General features: G+C 35.2%; 1 protein-coding gene across 4 annotated transcripts in view; it reads left to right on the top strand.

Moving 5' to 3' along the window:
* The window catches only part of LOC6038718 (protein madd-4), a 423,565-nt gene that overhangs the window by 268,618 nt on the left and 137,145 nt on the right, over positions 1 to 17,802 (top strand). For all 4 annotated transcript variants that reach the window (XM_038258279.1, XM_038258278.1, XM_038258276.1 and 1 more), the window contains exon 2: positions 12,252 to 12,322. In XM_038258279.1, the coding sequence (XP_038114207.1) occupies positions 12,293 to 12,322 (30 nt within the window). In that variant the 5' untranslated portion in view covers positions 12,252 to 12,292. The remainder of the gene's footprint in view (positions 1 to 12,251; positions 12,323 to 17,802) is intronic.

Genomic DNA, 17,802 nt, shown 5'->3' with positions numbered 1-17,802 from the left:
TCAGTTTTTTGATCGTAGCAACTCAGGATTAAGTTTTAGAAAAAAGTGATGTTTGAGGCACTTTTAGAGACCTACACTGAAACCCCGTTGGTTTGACACCAATTGTTGTCAAACGAACGGGGTCTCTTTTTAGTTTGACACCCTTTTTACACAGCGCTTACACTTACTACCAAACGTTTGGTTGAATAGTATGTGTGAGTCCCGTGTAAAAAGTGACAGTTCGTCACTTTTTAGTTTGACATTGACCAACCAACGAGGTACAAACTAAAAAAGTGTCAAACGAAAAAGTGACCAACCACCGGGGGTTGAGTGTATCTCGAAAAAGCGCAGGCAAAATTTTAAACGCCTGGTTGCATTAGATAGAGGAGATAAACGCTAATTAAATCCCAGGGGTATGTTTAATTAAACTCGAAATATCTTCATTTGAAAATGTCTAATTTTCAAGGGAAAAGTGTATCGGACCAATCTAATGAAATTGGCAAATTGTCCATCTCTATGTTTTTCCATGTAATGTTGCCTGCTGAATCTAAATCTTCCCTCAGAATTGATCCAAAGTGTTAACAAATCGGTTTTGGTTATATTTTGGGTTTCTATAATAATTTTACAAAAAAAAAAAATGAAAACAGTCATAAAATATAAGAAAATTTAAATGATTCAAATAAAGATAGTGTAAAATTAAGGCACATAAAGGTTTTGGACTTACGATTGTTAAAAGAGGTCACATTAAGCTTTCTTTTCAAGTCATATGGAAAGTTCTGCAATATATTTTTAACATCTTTCACGTCTGTTAACACATAGGTCATGAATTTTAACAATTATCTTTAAAAAAAAGTGTTTCAGATTGGAGCTTCGTTGTTGTTCCAAATTATTTCTTTTAAATCTTTTCAGTTCAAAGTAAATTTGAGAAAAATGATTTGAAAGTTGGTGCGTAGTCAAATTTGATTTTGATTTGATTTGATTTGATTTGAGGGTACACAGCAAACAAGGAAGTTGTTGTCTTCTTATTCTAAAATTATTAAACTTACGGACCCAATCCTGAAATAATTTGATTATAAAAATTGACAAATTTGGTTGTAAATCTATATGGAAATAGTAGCTTAGATGATGAATAGAAAACTATATCGATAGTTCCCGTTTTTTGAAGATACTAAAATATCTGTAACCGTTAAGATTTTTCCAAGTATTGTAACAAAATCAATGCAACAAACAAATTGTTAAAATACTCATAAATTAAAAAATCATGAACTTTCATGAGGATGATCTGCAAAGATTTTGTTTTATTTTTAATATTGATTCAGTAGCCACCCTGCCTCCGAGTGGAAAAATGGCAATCTCGACTCGTACGGAAAATTTATTTACCTTTTATTGTTTATTTTATTTTCTCTCGTTTGTACCTTTTGTCTGGGCAGTGAAACGGAATCGGAACGGCCAAGGAAGCATGGACCAGGGGTGTTGGCCAGGTGGGTTACGCTAAGTCAACAACCGTACACCGGAGCAGTTTCACTGAAAAAGGTGGAATACTCGAGTCTGGCCATGTGGCCGGTGTCTAGCGTGCAAAAGGCGAACCTCGGCTGTAATAGCTTTTGAATACACACCCACACTCATATAAATAACACAAACACAACCGTAAAAAAGGTACCAACAATACTGTCAGAGCACCGTCTCCATTTTGCGGGGGAGACATAAGGCGATAAGTGTTTGTGTGAAAATGTCGGTTTGTTTTCGCCGAAGGAATTTCAAATTACAGACCTGGGTGGTACTAAAGCGATTTACTGTGCTCGAAATCGGATCTAAACGATTCAAATCGGGTCAAAATGAAGGCAACGAGGACTTGTTACGACTGGAACAGGAAGTTGATACATTGAGGATGACACAAGTGTAAATGGGGATTGCTGGTGTCAATTTTGTGTGCAATGCGTCATTGCATCAGTCAAAATAGGGATGCTTAGGAAATTATTAAAATTTTGATTTTTTGCTCAAAATAAATACAGAAATAAAAAAAAATCAGTGCACAACAGATAAATCTCGTTTCAAAATTTGTTAATCTAGGTCAAAATGAAGCAATCGCAATTCAAAAAACAAACCAGAGTAGTACCAAGTACCTCTCACAGTCAACGAGTGCAAAGTTCGCTGGAAAACTACCGCTCATAAAGCATTCGGCCGTGCTTTTCCTGTGTAGCAAAACTTTGTAAACTTTGAGTACGAACCACTCAAAACAAGGGTTGCACCGTTAGAGTGTCGAACGCAAACCACGAAACAGAAAAACAGATACACGTACGTACGCGCGCAGAACATGTGAGCTTTGGGGACCGGATAAGGTTGATCCGGACGGGGGGGGCGGAAAAGTACAAATGTTCGCAACTTCCTCCCGCGGGAATCTCGAAGGGAGCAGCACTACCGGGTGACTTTGCTCGGCTGAAGCTGACTTTAACTTGGAATCTGGAATGAGGTTTGAAGGGGATCATCGGGCAAATTGTTGAACATCGTTTTTGAGTACCCTCGAAAAAAAATCCAGTAGTACATCCATACAAAACATAATACTGTGGAAATTGTCCATAAAAAGATGTTGTTGAAATATTCAAAAATCTTTATCTTAAGATTTGTTTTTATAATTGACAAAGTTTTAGGTATTGATCATAAGATTCCAGGAAATAGAAGCTAAACTCTTTGAAAAAAATCATCCATTTATATTTCACACTAATGCTTTTTGAATGTTGAAAATAAACAAAAATATCATATAATCTATATAGCCAAACATTCAATAATACGTCATTTTGAAATGTTAGTCTTGGTTAAAACAAAATATTTTTTTCGAAAAGTTCGGAAAATTTCTCTAATGTTTCATATTTTAACATTGAAAATCGGACCATTAGAAAACATCAATCTTCCTGTTTTTTAATCTTTGTATTGCAATATCTCTGCAACTTAGGGTCGTATCAACAAAGTTAAAAAAAGCAAAATATAGAGAATTTTCTCAGCTTTTCTAAACTATTATTTTCAAAAGTGGGCAAACATGGCCACCAATTAAAAAAAATTAAAAACTTTTTCATTGCATATTCCATTTTCCAACGAAAAATTAAGTTGAAAAATTGTTGCGACCAATACTTCGATTTTTTGAAAAAATCAGTATTGCTTCTCAACTCGGTCAAAGATTTCTTGCTCGTTCTGGAATTTTCTGAATAGTTGGCATTTGATGACCCAAACATATCAGAAAATAGAAAAAAAAGAAAAAGCATTTTTTTGTAAATTAAGTTTTAGGTTGTAACTGTGAAATTAAAGTGTAATTAAAAATCACCAAAACGTTTTTCACCGTGTATTATATTTTTCAGTGTAGTCCTTATCCATACCTACAACTTTGCCGAAGACACCAAATCGATCAAAAAATTTCTTCGAAGATACAGAATTTTGAATTTTCATACATCATTTTTGTATGGACAGCTGCCGAATTTGTATGAAACATTATATGAAAAAACTAATGATACAAAATGGCTTCATTGGGTATACAGTCATGCCTCGGTTTTACACGCCTCGGTTTTGCACTGCCCCGGTTTTGCACCGTTCAGCTGCCTCGGTTAAGCACGGCCCAGTGCTTAACTGAAGCACAGAGCTTATGGGATTTTGGCTATATGGGAGACATTGGCTTTAATCGTACGAAAAATCATGCAAACATCAAAAAATTATAGTGTTTTGGAATCGGGATGATGTCAGTTATCCATTTAAATTATTATTTCATGATTTTTTTTTACAAAAATACGTATTTTTCCTGTATTTCCAAAATGCATTTTTTTCTCTAAAGAATCCAAAAATAAATTGTTATTTTCACAAAACTACGTATTCTTGAAAAAAATACTCAAAATTTCCGTTTTTACAATGTAGGTATCAAACGATCGGGATTTTTTCATAAATTTCGAATGTAATAACAATATTTTTGAAAATACTCTAAATTTTCACAAAACTACGTATTTTTGTAAAACTTTTTAAAAATTTAGTTTTTACATTATGGGATCAAATAATCAAATCAATTTTTTTTCAAAAATACGTAGTTTTGTGAAAATTTTGAGTATTTTCATTTTTTTAATAACTTTTGAAATGTATGAAAAAATCCAGATCGTTTGATACCCACATTGTAAAAACATAAATTTTGAGTATTTTTTTCGAAATTACGTAGTTTTGTGAAAATTTTGAGTATTTTCAAAGAATATTGTTATTACATTCGAAATGTATGAAAAAATCCCGATCGTTTGATACCCACATAGCAAAAACGGAAATTTTGAGTATTTTTTTTCAAAAATACGTAGTTTTGTGAAAATTTTGAGTTTTTTTTCAAAAAATATTATTATTACAGTCGAAATGTATGAAAAAATCCCGATCGTTCGATACCCACATTGTAAAAACGGAAATTTTGAGTATTTTATTCGAAAATACGTAGTTTTGTGAAAATTTCGAGTATTTTCTAAAAATGTTGTTATTATATTCGAAATGTATGAAAAATTTCCGATCGTTTGATACCCATATTGTAAAAATTTAAATTTTGAGTATTTTTTCGAAAAGACGTAGTTTTGTGAAAATTTGGAGTATTTTCTAAAAATGTTGTTATTACATCCAAAATGTATGAAAAAACCTGATCATTTGATACTCATGTTGCAATAACAATATATTTTTGGTTTCTTTAGAGAAAAAAAATGCAATTTCGAAATACAGGAAAAATACGTATTTTTGTGAAATTTTCATGAAATAATAATTTTAATGGATAGCTGACATCATCCCGATTTCAAAACACTATAATTTTTTGATGTTGCATGATTTTTCGTACGATTAAAGCCAATGTCTCCCATATAGCCAAAATCCCATAAGCTCTGTGCCTCGGTTATGCACGCCTCGGTTTTGCATCCCCCATATGCGGTGCTAAACCGAGGCATGACTGTACCGGAGGCCTCAAAAAAATTTCAGCCGGATTAAAAGTACAAAAATTTAAATTAAACCAAATCACCTATTTCGTAAAGAGTTGCTCATTATTTTCTTTTTAGTGAAGATTAGAAATTTCGTTAAAAATGTGGAAAGAATTTATTTTACATCATCTTGTTTGTGTTTCATTTAAATAGAAGCTGTTCTTAAAAAAATATTTTATTTTCAATTAAAAACATGAACAAATTTGTTTAGTTGTATTCCACTTTTGAAAATATTATTGTTCAATTTAAATTTAAATTTTTGAATATACACAATATACAATATTTGTTTACAATCTTCATTTCATCTTCGTCTCATAAAATCTTGCAGGGTAAACCTCGTGTTGAATCCTCTTATTTAATTGATGATATCTTTGAAACTTTTTACCAAATTTTTTATGTCGAAAAATGATAATTTCGTTTTATTTTCTTATCTATTCGTAATATAATTTTTAATAATTTTGCAATAACTGAATCATTTAAAAAGGACTAATGAGCAATGTCTATGTTTTCGCAAATCGACTTTTCAATGTTTTTTTTTTTTTTATTTGCATTACAAGTCTGCATACAGGTCTCAAACTAATTTGGATGATGATGGTGTGCTATGCAAATATTTGAATATCTTGAGAAGAACCCCACTGATATCTTTCATTTTTTAATACTTTTAATGGACAAAAAGGGCCACCTTTAGAATTAAAGGGAATGTCGTCAAGTTATACATTTTTATTAAAAAAAGTTATTTTTGGAAAGTATCGAAAAAATTTCCAAAACAAAACACAAAATCCCCGAAAGTGCTCTTGTGATTTTCTGTTCAAATGCAACGTTTTTAAATTAAAGCCATTTTAGGCTAAAATTTCAGAAAAATATCGTTTTTTTTATTTTTTAAAGCGGTGTCCATCCTAGTCCATCACCGAAAAAATATATTTAAAAAGCTGAAAAAATTCGCTACAACTTTCTTTTTTAGACATTGTGTTCTGGGATCAGAAATATTTGCGAAACATTTTCATATACTATATTTTTAGAAAAGAATCATTTTACATTTGTGTTAAAAACACCAACAAATAACGTAACAAGGGACCTCCATAAATCACGTTATGAACGAAATACTAAACCTAACAATGCACTTCGTGATAAATAGTTGTGTTTTATGTTTTATTCACTAAATTATTGTTTATCCTATAGACATTACTGTTCCGCCAAAAATAACTTATTTTCCTTAAATGTTACGTCAATATTGAATGGTCTAAAGTTGTGTTATTAACTAACATTTTTTTTTACTTAAATAAGAATCAATAACTAAATCTTCCAAAAGCTTTAGGAGACTTAAAAATAATCAAAATATTGATATGTTGTCAAAATAGGGAAGAAGATATTAGCAAAAATGAGTGTTGCCAAATCAGAGGTAAACAAAATCGGGTGTAGCCAAAAACGAGATGGCGCTGTATGGCACTATAGCTGAAATATTTCAGGAATTAACAAAATAACTAAGTACTATTGTTTATTTGATTTGGTAAACCACGGTGGATTTTCTTGAAATAATTCGAACTGTCAAAAATCCACCAAAGCGTCTACCGGTGGATACTTTTCTATCACAGTTTTTTGTGTGATCAATGTGGTAGGTGCTTTGGTGGATTTTTGACAGTTTGAATTATTTCAAGAAAATCCACCGCGGTTAACCAAATCAAATTAATAATAGTACTCTAAATTTTATTCCCAAAATATTTCAGTAAAAACTTGATTCTTCTTTTACAACCACTAGATTATTTTGTACATTTTTGGGCCTTCTAGACAATTGTAGAGCTTGTCAAAATGAACATTTTTATTCTTGAAAAACGAATTTTGGTCAATTCTATCAAAAGTTATGGGTAAAGAACGATTTATAAATGCTCATTTTCAAATTGAGATTAAATGAGTTTAACTAAAAAGATCTCCGAGACATTTTCAGCAAATATACTCTTAAATGTGTACTTTCAGATGCTTCTAAGAGCGAGGTCAAACTCCACCACCTTTTCGAGTTATTCACATTTCAAAATGGCGTCTTTTTCGTCGTATTTTGGCTATAACTTTCGTGGCAGATAAATGTGTGTTTTGATAAGCTCTACAAGTGTCTAGAAAACACCAACTCGTTACGACATAACCCTGAGTTGATAAATTCAAAAAACTCCTTTTTTATAAACACATCAACCTAAATTACAAAAATGGCTCTAGAAATTTCCCGTTCGAAGATAGAGCTTTGTGCTCCTCAGCAAAGTTGCTCAGAATAGTGCTCCCTACAACTTATCTGAAGACACCGAAGCGCTAACTCGTCATCCCGCTTAAATAAAAATTGTGAACCACCTTAAAATTTGGACCACCCTAATGTCAACCATACCAAATGATGCCCCTATTGACCCTGAACATTTGTCCCGAAGACACCAAAGCTCTAAATCTTAACTTGTGGTCGCTATCAATTTCGTCACGCTAGATTTCGGTTTCGGACCACCGTGCACTGCGCAAAGCGATTCTAGTTTGTTTTGAAATAACTTTGAGAATAAGAACTTCCGAACCAATGCAAAATTACGTTTCACTGTATTTAAATTGATTTTGAGTAAAGTTGCTCTAAAACTTAACGAAGTAAAACTGGTGAAACACTATACAAAAAACAGTAAAAATATTTTTTGCTATCGCTTTAAGTAATTTGAACATAACTTTAAATAAATACCAACGTTTATACCAATAAAGTTCTCATGAAAAAAAAAATTCAACTGATAACTGTAAACGTTTAAAATTGATTAGAAAGTTTCAATGCTGTTTAAAATAAATCAAAAGTTTAACTAAAACTATTGCACCCCACTTTCCCACTAACTTTCCTTTCATTCCTCGCCGGCGGCGCAGTACAAAACCGAGGATGTACCTTCATCCGGAAAATACAAATAAGTTTTTGTTTTGCGGCTGCAGCCTCTGCGGCTTTCTGAGCACGGTTTTCGCCACCCGGAGTCAAGTTGCGTTGCTAAAAGCAGCCCCGAAAGCTCCTAACAAACAAGCAAACAAGCAGAAAAAGCTCCTCCTTTTAGTTGTGAGCGTGTGGAAAGTTTCGCAGTGAGAGAGAGGAAATCCGTTTAGCAGTTTGTATTTTAATTAAGTTTTCTCACGGTGAATGGTGGCGGCGCGGGAAATGATTTCCAAAAGTTTTGAATAACTCGTCACCACAATTTTTCGGGGAGTAAGACCCGTTACGACCGATCCCATTATCAGTGTTGCTCTCAAGTTAGTTCGGGACAAAACTCCCGTTTTCGAGCGTCTATTTGTCGAGTAAATGTTTGCTGCTCGTTACAGAGAAAACGGTGCCAATTTGCATACTAAACTGAAATTTTGTGCAGCATCAGAACGACTGGCCCTGTTTAATTTGGCTCACAGAGCCCTGATAAACAAACTGAACCATTTCAACAAACCCATTCGGATGATTAATTAGCGCTCCGATTGCGTGCTGGAAACGGACACAGGTGACACTAATGGTGACGACAAACGGTGAATAACATACACACACATATTAACTGCCAACGCAGGCACAATTAGAGAATCATAAACATGAATTATTTATGTGAACACACGAACACACACTCACACACATGGGCGACAAATAATTGGGTACGTGTGGAAATTAGGAAAACAACGGTGGTCATAAATAATAAGGGAAAAGAAAAATAATGGACTCAATGGAATTGTGCTTTTTTCTTGAAATATTCCTACTGTTCGGAGAAAAAATGCCAAATCATGCGGTTCATTCAAAATGCAGTAATGCTAGTTAATCAGACTTAAAGTGTACGTAAGAAATCCCAACTCTTAACATAGTATAATTGCTTGTCATGCTTATGGTGGTTTAAAGAACCAAGATAGTGTAATTCACTCTTCAAGCATCTACTGCCAATGATAATTCTGAATACCCAGAGTAAATTGAAATTGACAAACATAAAAGTGACCACATTTTATGCTTTGATAAATAAAATGTGGAAAACCAATGATGCAATTTGAATCAAGATTTTCAGTTTTTTCGCCGTGAATGATATCTTTAACAACCTTAAAATAAAACAAAATTTTTAAAAATTCAACTAAGGGTGCATCTTACTCAATTCCAGAATTTAATTAACAGTTTCTGTATTATTTTTCAAACATTTAAAATAGAAAAAATATCGTCCCTAAAAATAAAATTAATGTATTTTTTTACATTTATGCTTTTCAAACAGTTTTTTTTTTGTAGCTAAATATCTTGATTTAACTTATTTTAGTGCTTGAACAATTTATATTAAAAAAAAAACATATCATGCTAAATATTAATTTCTACATTGGATCGCAATTTGGTTTTTTTTTTCAATATTATTTTATTTTTCTCCTACTCCAAAATCGTAAGAAAAAAGTGTATTTTTGAATAACAATAAAATTTTCACATCTCATCTTTTAACTGCAAACGTGGCACAATGTAGCATACAAGTGAAGAAATGTTGCTTTAAATAAATCTCTGTATCTTTAAATTTATATTGAAAATTGTTACTTAAAAAAAATATCTGCTTGGCCACCTGATTTTTCGGGCCGACTTTAAAAGGAGGAGGGGGACAAAAACTTTAAATAAAATTTGTACCAGCCTTATTAACTTTTAATAAAATCCATATATAGGCCGTTGCAAATATTTTTCAAAGTTTAAGTATTTTATTTTTATTTTTTCAAGATACTTCAATATTTTAATTGAAATAGAAGTCTAAACAACTTAAAACAATCTGAAATGCATTTTTCAAAATTGATTATAATATTTGGGTAATTCTCTACCAACTCACACGAAATCGGAAATGTTGCCCCGACCCCTCTTCGATTTGAGTGAAACTTTGTCCTAAGGGGTAACTTTTGTCCCTGATCACGAATCAAAGGTCCGTTTTTTGACATCTCGTGATGGAGGGGCGGTACGACCCCTTCCATTTTTGAACATGCGAAAAAAGAGGTGTTTTTCAATAATTTGCAGCCTGAAACGGTGATGAGATAGAAATTCGGTGTCAAAGGGACTTTTATGTAAAATTAGACGCCCGATTTGATGGCGTACTCAGAATTCCGAAAAAACGTATTTTTCATCGAAAAAAACACTAAAAAAGTTTTAAAAATACTCCCATTTTCCGTTACTCGACTGTAAAAAATTTTGGAACATGTCATTTTATGGGAAATTTAATGTACTTTTCGAATCTACATTGTTCCAGAAGGGTCATTTTTTCATTTAGAACAAAATTTTTCATTTTAAAATTTCGTGTTTTTTCTAACTTTGCAGGGTTATTTTTTAGAGTGTAACAATGTTCTACAAAGTTGTAGAGCAGACAATTACAAAAAAATTGATATCTAGATATAAAGGGTTTGCTTATAAACATCACGAGTTATCGCGATTTTACGAAAAAAAGTTTTGAAAAAGTTACTTTTTGCGTTTCTCTTTGTTTCGTCGTCCGTGTCTGTCGCGGGTGACGATGAACGGCCATGATCGATGACGACCAACTTTTTCAAAACTTTTTTCCGTAAAATCGCGATAACTCGTGATGTTTATAAGCAAACCCCTTATGTCTATATATCAAAATTTTTGCAATTGTCTGCTCTACAATTTTGTAGAACATTGTTACACTCTAAAAAATAATTCTGCAAAGTTAGAAAAAACACGAAATTTTAAAATGAAAAATTTTGTTCTAAATGAAAAAATGACCCTTCTGGGTCAATGTAGATTCTAAAAGAACATTAAATTTCCCATAAAATGACATGTTCCAAAAAATTTTACAGTCGAGTAACGGAAAATGGGAGAATTTTTAAAACGTTTTTAGTGTTTTTTTTCTTGAAAAATTTTACAACTTTTCGGGCGTAAAGTCACTTTTTCAATCTATATAAATTTTTAATGTACAACGGTAAAAAAACACGATTAAAAACCATTTGTGATCACTTTTAAAGAATTGAATGCAAAAAAAAAAATTGACAAGACAACATTTTACGATGGATCAACTATGGCCCCCTCCAAACGTGCTGCCAAGTCCAGCTTTCTGTCAAGAAGGGCCGCGATGTTTTTTTTTTTTAATTGAGTTGAAATTCCATTTCAAGTCCTTTGCGATCGAACAAAGGGTCATTGTACTCAGAAAAATAAGATTTATCGTTGTGAACAATAATATCACCAATTTAAGCCCAAAATTTTTTACCCAATTGAGGTAAAGTTACATAATGAAAAAGGTAATTTTTTTTACTAGGTATGTAATTATTATTATTATACAAATTTAGAAAAAATATGCTAAATCAGTTACCCGTTGATTCATTGAAATGGAACATCATTTATTAAACTTTTCATAAAATTGTTTGATGTTTTTCTCAGGTAAGCCCTAACCACAAAATCTTAATCTGATTTCTTCTCAAATTTGTTCTTTCCCACACTTTTCCTGATAAACCTTCCCGCAATCTCCTCCAGAGCTCCAACCGCAAAAACCTCAAGCGCCAAATCGGACGGTTCCATCGCCGTGGCGCCTTGGCAAAATTTGGCGCCAAGCAAGAGCAACAAAAATATCCTTGCGGCTTATTATTGAATCATAAAATTTGATACCAATTTTCAATAACAGCACCTTTTCGCAGTTCACCCTCATTTTCCACATTTTTCGTCTTCTTGGGTCTCAGCGAAAAAAAGTCAGCATCCAGCCAGTGGGTGCAAAGTGGGCCCGGAAAAATGAACCCTTTTTTTTCAACAAGAAAAATGTCTTTCTCGGAGCCAAAATTTTCCACGCTCCAGCCTCTGCTGCAGTGATTAAAAAGAAGCTCAACCGAAAAAAAGCAAAACTGGGTTCGCTTCGATCTTGCTCCGATGGCAAGTCCTTAGAGTGGAGTTTGTCCTCCCGATTTAAGACAAAAGAAAGTATGAACTCAACCATATTCTAATACTGCAGATGACAAGAGCGAAAGTTGAGCTGAATGAAGATTCAGTAGCATTCGCTCGGGCGGAAACAACGGAAAGTTGAAACAATAGAACTATATTTTGGACCTTGAATGAAGGGACAGAGAAAAAAAAGTCAATGAAAAGCCACATTTTAGTCGTTTGGAGGTCGACTGTACAATGAGTCCTTTCAGCGAAAGCTTTCTTTCTTTCGTTTTTTTTTTTTCGGTACGGTTTTGCAAAGTGAGGTTCGAAGCGAGAGTTGAATTCATAATAAATGTTTTTATTAACAATCGAGCGACTTCCAATAAAAAGAAGCATTTCTTTTTTGCTGATGACCCATTTTTATACCCCATGTTCTTATACCTCTTCTCTTACTCTCGTTTTTTTCTTTGCAGATAATAAATAAAAGATGGTAGACGATCTGAGTTGATAAAAAATGGATTTCAAGGAGATAATACTGCTGCTAGTAAGTACATTTGTAGAAGGCGACCCCTCCCCGTACCTAGGAGAGTGCATTTGAATCTCAATTTATGCTCCATTAATTCGGTTTTACTGAGTGATGCAGAAGTTGATCGGATGGTTTGTTACGTATTTTGAGAACACTTTGTACTTTTTTCTCATTTCAAAATATTCTACCAAAATGAAAATAATATTTCCCTTTAAAGAGTCTACCAAAACCCAAACCCAAAATCCCAAAAGTTAAAGTTCTGTTCCCCAACGAGTGATGTTCATCGCCTCCCCCCTAGCCAACGTCAATCAATCGATCCTGTCGGCGACCCATTTATAGTGTTCCGCCCCTCCTCGGGGTTGACTCCCAGGGCAGTGTGTGACAGGTCCCGGGGCAAGCCGCAAAAATCGTTCAACCAAAACGCTTTCTCCGGCCGTGGCGCGCCTCCCCGTCATGATTGTGGCAGATATTGAACTACTATCACCGCCTAGACAATATTCGTAGTTGATGTTGTGGTCTCTTGTCGGAATCGTTGTTTTTGTTTTTATGATAAAATTTCGATCAAAAATATGTAAATTTTTGATTTATGAAGCTAAAATAACTATCTGTATGTTATTCATTTATTTTATATTCTATATTATTTGAGAAAGCTCTTCTTTAGCCATAAAAACTTTGAATTATATTTATACCTTTTATTTTTTCAATTTTTTTTTACTTTATGTAGCATTTCTCCTTAAACCCTTTTTTGTGTTTTTTTGCGGCATGTTTGACTAACATTTCCTTTATTTTCTATTTATTATTAAGAATTGCAGTGTGTATTTTGGCATTTTCCATTATTTTTATTAGATTATTTTTATTATATTTAAGAAAAGTGAAAAAAACATAAAAGAGCAAAAATTAAGTTGATTTTTGAGGTCCAAAAAACATAACAAAAATCTTAAAATTGCTCACATTTTCGTAATACTAAACAATCTTTTAATATTATTTTCCCATTATTAACCAAAAAAATATTATTTTTGAAAATTCATGCCTAAAAGGGTTAAAGTAAGTTATTTTTTAAAAATTTCCAATATTCGCTTCGTTTTTCTTTTAATTCAAATGCAACATTCCTCATGCATTCCTTCTGTATAAAGAAACAATTTTTAATCATTAGATTTCCCATACAAGTCTCCATATATATGTTGAAGGCTGGTCAAACAAAATAGGCACGTGATTATTCAAAAAGCTGTATTCTGACCGACTTGATGTTTTTGCTAAGTTGAGCACCTTTACAAAAAAACAAGTACTCGGGACAAAAATCCCTTTTATATTTTAAGTTCATAAAAAAAACATAAAAAGAGGCATCCTTTGCATTAGAGTTAAAAAATGATGGAAAATCTTTTATTTAAAGTTGAGCAGTTCTCTAGGATTTCGAGGACATAAAATGCCAACTTTTCAGAAATTTCCAGGTTGTGCAAAAAATCATTGAGCGAGTTATGAATTTTTGAATCAATACTTTTTTTTCAAAAAATCGAAATATTGGTCGCAAAAATTTTCGCAATTTTCAAATCAAGACTAACTTTTCAATTTCATCAATTTTCCTGTTTTTAAACCTTTGCATTGCAATATCTCAGCAACTAAAGGTCGTATCAACAAAGTCCGAAGAAGCAAAATATAGAGAATTAATCAGCTTTAAAAAAATATTTTTTCTAAAAGTGTGCAAACATGTGCACTAATTTTAAAAAATGAAAAACTGCGACTATTTTCAAAAAAGTCACCTAAATATGGATTTAACTTGAAAACGGTGCACTTTATGAAAATTTCACTAAAGTACTTTTTGATTGCAAATTTGATTTTAAATGAAGTTGAAACATTTTTGCGACCAATATTTAGTTTTTTTGCACCACCTGGAAATTACTGAAAAGTTGGCATTTTATGTCCTCTAAAATATATCAAAGAATAAAAAAAATAGTGTTTTTTTTGCAAATCAAGTTTTTGTGATAAAAAGTTAAATAAAAAATCACCCATTTTTTTACCGTGTATCATTTTTTTCCAGTGTAGTCCGTATCCATACCTACAACTTTGCCGAAGACACCAAATCGATCAAAAAATTCCTTCATTTTTGTATGGACAGCTGCCAAATTTGTATGGAAAATTATATGGACAAACTAATGATGCAAAATGGCTTCTTTGGGCATACCGAAGGCACCAAAAAAGTTTCAGTCGGATTAAAAAATACAAAAATTAAAATTGAAGAAAAAATACCGATTTCGTAGAGAATAACTCAGTTGTTATATTTCGGCCTTGATCGGGGGAAGCAAAAAATAACAAAAATAATCAAATTTAAGCCAAATTTTCATTTTGTTTTTTTTTTAAGCGGAGTGCATCACAAAATACGTTAAAGATGGTAACCGTAACCGATGGCTAAAGTAATATTTATTCTTTAAAATATCAATAATTTTCTGAAAATAAACGGTATTTAAAGTATCTTAAATAGTTTAAAATTGATTGTACAAGATTGGTCGATGAAAACTTCAAATGCTGGCATTATTTTAATTTGTTCCTTGCTTTTTCGTCAAAATTTAAATGCGGGATTGGAGAAGAAAACTTTAAATTACGTTTAAAATAGCCTAATCATAAAGATTATCTTTGAAAGATATCAAAAATTTACTCAAGCAATATATATTTATTTCATTTGTAATGATGAAATTTGTAATGACTGAAATTGTTGTGTACCCGGGGGCGCGAACCAAACGAGCGGCCACAAAGGCGCAAGAATAAACTAGATTTTTAGACTAACAATCAAACACGTTTATTCTCTTGCACGACACAAAACTTAAGAACTAAAGGTTTCACTTCTATCCAAATCGCGCCTCTCTCGACCTGGGTGCTACCATCGAGCATAGTGAGTCGCGGAGTTTTGGGAACGGCTGGTGGTTCTCTGTGAACCCAACATCTCCCCCTTTAAGCCCAGAGTCCCGGGCTGTAGCGATCCGGAGCTCTGCGGTCTCGTTCAGAACGGCGCGGGAAAGGTCGATCGTCTCCAGGTAGAACAGGTGGATCTCCGCTCGGCAGTGGCTGCGTCTCGATTTCGAAGTTGTCCAGCAGGATGTCCAGCGGAAGTGTGCCAGGTTGAGCTTCCGCCGATGTTGCGTTAGCGACGCGACGGCGTCGTATCTGGTTGGTGTGCACCTTAATTGGACGGTTGGATCCTTCGAGCTTGATGACGTAGTTCACCGCGCCGACCTTCTCGATTACTTGCCCTGGTGCCCACGTGAAATCATTGCGACGGAACACGTGTGCGAAGATCAGGTCACCGGGCGTGAAACACCTTTCCACAGCTCCATGTTTCCGGTCGTAGTCAGCGTTCTGCTTCTCGTTCGTCGAGCACTCCGACAAGTCGAAAGCGTCGATCAGGTCCAACCCGAGCAGGTTCAGGTTGCTGTTGGGTGCGACGTAGCAGACGGTTGAGCGGCAGGAATCCTGCAACGTCACGCTGCACTCGAACTCTGCCTCCAGCTTGACGTGGCCACCAGACGCGCTGGTAGCTTCGTGACTTGTCGGGCGAGTTGCGGGAGATCCAAGAGCCAACCAATTATCACGGCTGATCACCGTGATGTCCGAGGCCGTGTCGATTTGGAGCTTGATCGGCTTACCGTTGATCAGGATGCTGACAAACTTCCTTCTGCGACGGGCGCTGGTCTGGTCGCTCGAGACCTCCTTCACGCTTGAACGCTGCGGTTTCCCGGACGGCCTCGCGAACGCGCAGTAGCCGTCTTTGTGCCCGATTTGTTTACACTCTTTGCAGACGTGTTTTACAAAAGGGCAGGCCTCCGTGTAGTGTACACCGCCACACAGCCAGCAAGGGGATTTTGGCGTCTTCCTTGCGTCTGACTTCTGTTTTTGTTGTGGTTTGTCTTGACGTTTCTGGTTAGACTTGCCACGATACTTGTCAGAAAGAGAGTTGACAACAGAAGTGGAGGAGTGTGCGGCGTTCTCGATCAGTGCTGTGTCCTGCTTCAGGTTGAGGAGCCGCTGACATTCGGTTGCGAGGGTGTCGACCGTAAGTGTAGCAGCATCCGTCTCGAGTTTGGACAGCAGTCTGGTGCGAATTTCGGAGTCCCGGTGCGAGCGTAGTCCGCAAACGAAGATCAGCGCCTTGAACTCGTTCTCCTTCAGGCTGCTCAGCTTGAAGTCCTCGCAGAGTCGATTCACCGCGCCAGCGTAGGCGATGAAGTCGTCCGACTCCGGCTTGATGAACTGCAGGCACTTGCAGCGCTTGTTGAACAGGGATGTTCGGCGGGAAAAAATCTCCTTCAGCTTCGCCACGGACTCCTCGAAGTCGTTATCCTTCGGCTTTTTCGGCAGGATGAAGTTGGCGTATCTGCTGTGCGCCCGAGTGTCCAGCTTCCGCAGTAACAGTCTCACCTTGCTGGCATCATCGAGCTTGCAAGCATCCTGGGAGAAAGTGTCCGCGTACCGCGAGTACCAGACGTCGAACAGGCCGTCATCGCTGTCCGGATCGTAGTGAAACTCGACCATCGTGTTCGCCAACGACTCGAGCAGGAACTCCTTGTTGTCGCTGGTGTTGGCGTTGAGCTTCGGTGGCGCGATGATAGGCTTGGCCGTGACGGTCTTCACGAGGTCCTGAAGCGCCTTCTGCTGGGCTTGCTGCTCCTTCTGGAGGTCCTGGTTCTGGAGGCAGACCTCGGTCAGCTTCTCCAGGAGGCTCTTCAGATCCGGGTCGCTCATTGTTCGGTTGAGGTTAGGTTCGGCGGGTAACGTAGAGCCGGGTTCTTTTCCGCAAATTCCACGGGTTGCACAGGACACCAGAAATTTGCAGCGTCCTCGTCGCCAAAAATGTTGTGTACCCGGGGGCGCGAACCAAACGAGCGGCCACAAAGTCGCAAGAATAAACTAGATTTTTAGACTAACAATCAAACACGTTTATTCTCTTGCACGACACAAAACTTAAGAACTAAAGGTTTCACTTCTATCCAAATCGCGCCTCTCTCGACCTGGGTGCTACCATCGAGCATAGTGAGTCGCGGAGTTTTGGGAACGGCTGGTGGTTCTCTGTGAACCCAACAGAAATAAAAAAAAATTATGCAAGCATTTTTAATATTTATATCGTTTATTTTCTGGCAAAAAAATCCGAAATACTTACATTTTTAAAAACCAATTAATGTAAGATATGTAGGGGGAAAGCATTTTGGGCTAGCATGTGACCGAAAAAAATGATACATTTTTTGATATTTTGTAGTTGATGGTAGTTGATAGTAAATATTAAAACCGAAAAAATAATCAAATTTCAAAGCTGCTATAGTTTTCGAGGTACACGATATCAAAGTCAAGAATGAGTGCGAAAAGGCCCATTGTTCCAAAAAATAGGTGTAATTTTAAAATGGTCATACTAAATTATTTTTACCATGAATTTTAAATATTTTTAGAATTTTAGAATTGTATTTAAATGAACTTTTCAATTTGATATAATGTCGACAATTTTCATATTTTTGTTT

The sequence above is a fragment of the Culex quinquefasciatus genome, chromosome 2, assembly GCF_015732765.1.
Source record: "Culex quinquefasciatus strain JHB chromosome 2, VPISU_Cqui_1.0_pri_paternal, whole genome shotgun sequence".
In the NCBI taxonomy this organism is placed as follows: Eukaryota; Metazoa; Arthropoda; class Insecta; order Diptera; family Culicidae; genus Culex; species Culex quinquefasciatus.
This window is presented reverse-complemented; position numbering and strand designations above follow the sequence as displayed.